We start from the raw sequence: 7362 nt of genomic DNA, 5'->3' as shown, positions 1-7362 counted from the left end.
TCTGAGTTATATACACAATATAAATAATATATAATGGAGGTGAGAGTTGAAATGCAAATAACAGGGTGTAGTGTACTCTGCAAGTGCTTACATAAAGGATCAATATAACCTGCTGTGAAGTGAAAATGAGTGGACACAGAGAATTGCACATTAGGATTTATGGATCTCCTGAGAAATCCCAAGAACGATTTGTGCATTTTCCAATAGACATCCAATTAAATTGGGAACATTGCCCATTTCTGGAATTTCATCTCAGCCAATCAGACAGAATGTGGTTCGTGTTCTAGAGGAAGCATCTATTAGGTTACAGAAAGCTCCCATCTGCTGTCCTGAGGTTTTGTCTCAAGTCCTCACAAAGGAACAAGGCATAGCAGCGTCTCATCGGTCTCTTTTCTGCTGATATACTGTTTGTACAGCTTGATTATGCCAACTGCTAAAATGATCAACTGGGATTTTTGTATGCAAGATAAAGTAAATGGCAAGCGTAATGCTCCTGCAAGATTCAGCTTGGGATCTTCTGTATGATATAACAGTGGGGATATTATAGTTAGTCTGCCTCTGTTCAATGTCTAAAGGATCTGTCATGCCTAAATTGCAACAAAAAGTTCTGTTTTGCCTAGCTGGAGTACTGAGCTTCTCCTGTGCTCTGGCAATAGCTGCATCTTTAGGCATTCAGCTGTGGGTTCAAGGAACAGTCCTGTGCAAGACCGGAGCCCTACTAGTAAATGCTACAGGAGATGAGCTGCAGAAATTTATTGGAGACATCCAGTATGGCCTTTTCTATGGGCAGAGGGTGAAGCATTGTGGGCTTGGAGGGAGACCTACTGAATTTTCATGTAAGTAAATGAATGTTTTCATTATGAGTTTATATTTTACATGGTACATCACTGAACATCCAGAACCAAAAGCTTGTTTTTCACAATTATTCTAATGCCTAAATTATTCTATCTATTTGTTTGAACTGTAAAAGCCTCTAGCAACAGCGTTAAGGCTTTGAGGTGAATATGTTCAAAGTATAAATATTGAAATGATTTACTGTAAAATCAGGAGCCATAGGTTGTCAATTATCTTCATAATATGCAAGGATTGGACCATGTATGTGATAGGCACAGTCAGGAGGAAACAAACCAAATGCAGAAATATGCACCAACATTTTATTTTGTATTTATGGACATTCTATAAGTTTATATTCTTCAAGCTTGTGTAAAATGAGACTGTACACCCACAAACCCTAGGTATTTTTTAATGTGTTTATATTTTATTTTCATAAAGCATAGGGTACAGAATTGTCTAGAATAAACATTACACATAATTGGACTGGAGGGAAGAGAGGCATCAACAATATGTGGTGCCAATGATCATTACAACATTGATCTGGACTGAAATGATATAGACATTTCACATAAAAAGATACACTATGTTACCAAAAGCATTGGGACACCTGCTTTACATGCACATGAACTTAATGGCATCCCAGTCTTATGCCGGGTACACACGGTCGGATTTTCCGACGGGAAATGTTGGATGTGAGCTCATTGTCGGAAAGTCCGATCGTGTGTATGCTCCATCGAACATTTGCTGTCGGACTTTCCGCGAACAAATGTTTGAGAGCAGGTTCTCAAATTTCCTGCCAACAAAACTTTGTTGTCGGAAAGTCCGATCGTGTGTACACAAGTCCATCGCACAAAAGTTCACGCATGCTCGGAATCAAGCAGAAAGAGCCACACTGGCTATTAAGCTTCCTTTTTCTCGGCTCGTCGTACGTCTTGTACGTCACCACGTTCTCACGTTCGTGATTGTTGGCCAACATTTGTGTGACCGTGTGTATGCAAAACAAGTTTGAGCCAACAACCTTTGGAAAAAAATTCATGGTTTTGTTGGCGGAAAGTCCGATCGCGTGTACGGGGCATTAGTCCGTAGGGTTCAATATTGAGTTGGCCCACCCTTTGCAGCTTCAACTCTTCTGGGAAGGCCGTCCACAAGGTTTAGGAGTGTGTCTAGGGGAACGTTTGACCATTCGTTCAGAGGCCCTTTTGTGAGGTCAGGCACTGATGTGGACAAGAAGGCCTGGCTTGCAGTCTCCACTCGAATTCATCCCAAAAGTGTTCTATTGGGTTGAGGGCAGGCCAGTCAAGTTTCTCCACCCCAAAGTCACTCATCCATGTCTTTATGGACCTTGCTTTGTGCACTGGTCCAAATCATTTGGTGGAGGGGAGGTTATGGTGTGGGGTTGTTTTTCAGGGGTTGGGCTTGGCCCCTTAGTTCCAGTGAAGGGAACTCTTAAGGCATCTGCATATCAAGACATTTTGGACAATTTCATGCTCCCAACTTTGTGGGAACAGTTTGGGGTTGGCCCTTCCTGTTCCAACATGACTGCACACCAGTGCACAAAGCAAGGTCCATGAATTAGTGCAGATACTGCGAGCCAGGCCTTCTCGTCCACATCAGTGCCTGACCTCACAAATGGACCTCTGGAAGAACAAGCAAACATTCCCATAGACACACTCCTAAACCTTGCGGACAGCCTTCCCAGAAGAGTTGAAGCTGTTATAGCTGCAAAGGGTGGGCAAACGCAATATTGAACCCTATGGACTGGGATGTCATTAAAGTTTGTGTGAGTGTAAAGGCAGGCGTCCCAATACTTTTGGTAATATAGTGTATACAGTATATAGTTTAAATTTACCACTTGGAATACAAAGAAGGGACAACCTTATGTAGTATTGCCTTGAGTAGTAATGTCCTATACATCTTTTTCAATTTACTGTTATCCTAAAACTGCGCTGCAAGGCGGGATTTAGCAAAAAAACATACATTTCTATGACACTGTCCAACATATTCTTTTTTTTTTTTTTTTTGGGTGTGGCTCCCTTTGACATTATAGAATTGACCCATACAATTGTGACATGAAGTAGAATTCCACCAAAAACCTTTTTAACCGCTTCAGCCCCGGAAGATTTTATCCCCCTTCCTGACCAGAGCACTTTTTGCGATTTGGCACTGTGTCGCTTTAACTGACAATTGCGCGGGCGTGCGACGTTGCACCCAAACAAAATTTAGGTCCTTTTTTTCCCACAAATAGAGCTTTCTTTTGGTGGTATTTGATCACCTCTGCGGTTTTTATTTTTTGCACTATAAACAAAAAAAATATAGCGACAATTTTGAAAAAAAACGCAATATTTTTTATTATTTGCTATAATAAATATCCCCCAAAAATATATAAAAAAAAAATTTTTTTCCTCAGTTTAGGCCGATATGTATTCTTCTACATATTTTTGGTAAAAAAAATCGCAATAAGCGTATATTGATTGGTTTGCGCAAAAGTTATAGCGTCTACAAAATAGGGGATAGTTTTATGGCATTTTTATTATTAATTTTTTTTTTATTAGTAATGGCGGCGATCTGCGATTTTTATCGGGACTGCGACATTATGGCAGACACATCGGACAAGTTTGACACATTTTTGGGACCATTGGCATTTGTACAGCGATCAGTGCTATAAAAATGCATTGATTACTGTAAAAATGTCACTGGCAGGGAAGGGGTTAACACTAGGGGGCGATCAAGGGGTTAATTGTGTTCCCTAGTGTGTGTTCTAACTGAGAGGGGGAAGGGACTGTGTAGGGGAGACGACAGATCGCTGTTCATACTCTGTATGAACAAACGATCTGTCTCTTCTCCCCTCAGAGAACTGGAAACTGTGTGTTTACACACACAGATCCCGGTTCTCGGTGTGTCACGAGCAATCGCAGGAGCCCGGCGGTCGCGGCCACCGCCGGGCTCCTGCGATTGCTCGTGACACATCGGCTCCATAACGGCTTACATAACGTCGTTTCGCCCAGCCGTGCCATTCTGCCACAGTAAAACTGCGGCGGCTGGTCGGCAAATGGTTAAAGAGGACATAAACTTCTGCTAACATTTACCTAAAGGTAAGCCTAAAATAAGGCTTACCTATAGGCAGTGTAAATTTCTCCCAAACTTGCACCATTTAGGAGATATTTACATTACATGCAGCCAGTGACATCACTGGCGCATGCGCTCTGAAGGAACGGTCATGGGTGCGGTTCCTTCTGAGCCCTGTGCCCTGAAGGGCAGCTCCCGCATCATCGCAGCTCCGGCCAATCACAGAGCCAGAGCCCGTGAACCCGGAAGCAAGACGGGTGAAAATGGAAGCGGCTACATCGCTGACATCGCGTCGCTGGAACAACTACGTTTTCAGGTAAGTTTCACGAAATGTGCCAGTATGTTTATCTTGTGGGAAGAAAAAAAAATGTCCAGCGGTATACAACCATTCTAATGTTTTTGGTAACATTTTTAAGGGTTAGAATCTCTGTGAGGTTTTTATTGCTATCTGTGTCCCTGTTTGGGAATTGTCACCGAAACAGGGAGTGACGTGAAATGGAAAATGATGCAGTTATCACCAATATTGTTTACATCTGTAACGAGTGGAACTTTCCTACATTTGGTAATATTTTCTAACCCTTGTTTTACAGAACAAAAACCTGACAGAGGTTCTGACCCTTCCACACTGTATCCCAAGCTATCCAAAAAATATAAAAAAACCCTCAATGTCTAAAGTTCCCTTTTAACTTACAAACTAAGGCATGTATGTAGCACTTAACTTTATAACAGTCATAAAAAGTGTTCATAACTGCCTAAGGTTGGATGTGCAGAAGCAGACTTGCATGCCTTGTTCAGTTTGGTGTGACATATGAGGCACTTCTCTTAGCACCTGTGAACAGTAAGCTAATAAAAATAAACTTATGCACATATAGGCCCATTTCACAGTGACTGGCCAATTGAGTCTGACCTGTAATTTTCTCAAGCAGACCTGATTGGACCATCCATTACTCTCTATGGAGCGCCAGGTGTCAGTGTACATGTGTCCGCTAACACCTGCTAACTAGGGATGGGCGAACGGTTCGGCCCAAGCATAAGTTGGGGCCGAACTTTCTTTGTTCGGTTGTTTGGCGAACAGCCGAACAAACGGGTCATTCGACCATTTGATTGGCCCCCGAACGGACCACAATTGCGGCGCTGAACAGTGCATTGCAAGTCCTGATTGGCTGAAGCAGTGTCAGAGTCATGATTGGACACTGTCATCATGACTTTATCCAATCATGGCTCATTCCCGCCCCACAGTATCAGTATTCTTTTAATGGCAGCCATTTTCAGTGTGATTTCGGCGTGGAGAGAGATAGAACAGGGCTCTGTTCAGTGCTATTAGTTACTTTGTGTACTATACTGTGCTATTTTGCTTCAATTGTCAGTGTAGAATATTAGTTTAGTGTCAGTCTAGGGATAGTGTGAGTGTAGTGAGGAGGACCATCATTCAGCTTTGCATAGCGTGCAGCTAGAGTAGGGACAGCTCACAGTTTCACTGTAGTATAGTGAGACCGTGTCATTCATACATACATTAGTGTGGAGTAGGGACAGCTCATATAGTTTCAGTGAAGTGTAGTGAGACCGTGTCAGTAATCTTGACATTAGTGTATAGCTAGAGTAGGGACAGTTCAGATAGCGTCAGTGTAGTGACGGTCGAACACCGTCTATTTGATTGCGTTACTGCCAGTTTAACGCCATTTACTTCTGTGTGCGCTACTGCCAGTTAAACGCCATTTACTTCTGTGTGCGTTACTGCCAGTTTAAGGCCATCTACTTCTGTGTGCGTTATTGCCAGCTTAACGCCATATCGTTTTGCGTGCGTTACTGCAAGTTTAACGCCATATAGTTTTTTGGGCGTTACTGCCAGTTTAACGCCATATAGTTTTGCGTGCGTTACTGACAGTTTAATGCCATATAATTTTGTGCGTAAAAAAAAAAAAAAAAATATGGTGACTCAAATGGTTGTAAAAGTAAAAAAAATAATTTATTATAAATATAGATATAAATACATGGAACAATAATTAATTAAACTTCATAGTGTTGTAGACAATACATAATATTAAATAACACATTGCATATTTGAAGAAGATTTTAGAGAGTGATACAGCTTACAACAAGAAACAATCACCATCAGTGCAAAAAAGGTGGCGTCAAGTAGCAGAATTCTGACGCATTTTAACATATATTATTCAAGCGAGTCTTCCTCAGGGAAATTGTATCACAATCTAGGGGAAATCAAAGTAAAAAAGTTATAGGCTACATATAGGTATCCCATTTATTGTGAATGGACATCTGCCAAACCGCTTACATTTTTCTATGCATTTAGTAAATAACAGCTGATGCATTCCCAGTGTCAGAGTGAGAAAGGTTCAAGTCTTCCATTGACCAAAGCTGCCCAACATCCTCTACAAGACGGCTGGATACTATGTAGATCCCAATACTGGCATTCCAAAAAACCATAACGCGATAGCTGTATAAACATATATATAATAATAGGGATAGTGAGAACCCCCCCCCATATATGTATATGCTCCAAAGAATACCCCCCTAAATGCTCGGTTGTTCCTCTGAGGGAGAGGCCAGAGACTTACTTTTTATAGGGAGGGTGCAGGAGTATATCCAAAAACCGGACCAAACCATAAGATGGAAAATCTCCACTCAATGATAACCCCCTTCGGCTCGATACCAGGGGGAAGAATGGCGCCATTTGCCGTCCCTTTATATGGTATGGAAAAGGAATGTGCCGCGTCAACGTGATGATGTGGCACGTCCCGCTGTCTATGACAGCCCAACAAATGACGCCGCTGCAGCACAGCCGGGGCATGGTGCTGCGTGATCCCGTGTTTTTTGGATGTAAACATCCGGAATCACAGGATAACTGCCATGTTGGAAAAGGGCGGTATACTTCTGCACATTTCTTTTCCCCATCTGCTTCAGCGGAAAAAAAATACAGTCCCTGCCACTCACATGCCCAGCGTCTGAATGCAAGCTTGTCAAAGCTGTTGGCTCTCCAACTTCTGCCTTTCAGCCTGGTGGATTCTGCCCCCTTCCGTGAGTTCGCACAATGTGCTATACTACAATGGCAGGTTCCCAGTCGCTACTACTTTTCACTTAAGGCCGTTCCATCTCTCTACCATCATATATTCTGGCATCATTGGGCAAGGCAGTCAGCTGTAAAATCCACCTTACTGCTGACACGTGGTCCAGCAAGCATGGGCAGGGACAATATATTGGGTAACGCTGCTTGCAACTCGAAAGGATGCAGGACAGGGCTCGGTGCTGCAGCTTGTTGTGCTCCCACGTCTCCATACAGCTGGTGGTAATGATGCTAGACCTGTGAGCTCTACCCCCTCCCCCTCCTCTGCCATCTCCATGCCCTCCACTGCAGAATTGTCCTATGAACATCAAGTACCCCCTAAGCATTCAAAGGGCTATTCCCAGAGCCAGGCTAAAAGGTGCCATGCAGTGCTTCAGCTGGTG

At 42.8% G+C, this 7362-nt stretch overlaps 1 protein-coding gene across 1 annotated transcript in view; it reads left to right on the top strand.

The window, feature by feature from the left end:
- The first annotated feature begins 271 nt into the window (after window positions 1-271).
- The window catches only part of CLRN1 (clarin 1), a 44701-nt gene continuing 37610 nt past the window's right edge, over window positions 272-7362 (top strand). The window contains exon 1 of the mRNA XM_073625993.1: window positions 272-836. Within this exon, the coding sequence (XP_073482094.1) occupies window positions 566-836 (271 nt within the window). The 5' untranslated portion in view covers window positions 272-565. The remainder of the gene's footprint in view (window positions 837-7362) is intronic.

The sequence above is a fragment of the Aquarana catesbeiana genome, linkage group LG04 (genome assembly GCF_042186555.1).
Source record: "Aquarana catesbeiana isolate 2022-GZ linkage group LG04, ASM4218655v1, whole genome shotgun sequence".
In the NCBI taxonomy this organism is placed as follows: domain Eukaryota; kingdom Metazoa; phylum Chordata; class Amphibia; order Anura; family Ranidae; genus Aquarana; species Aquarana catesbeiana.
The sequence above is the reverse complement of the archived record's forward strand: the minus strand, read 5'-3'. Positions and strand labels throughout refer to the sequence as shown.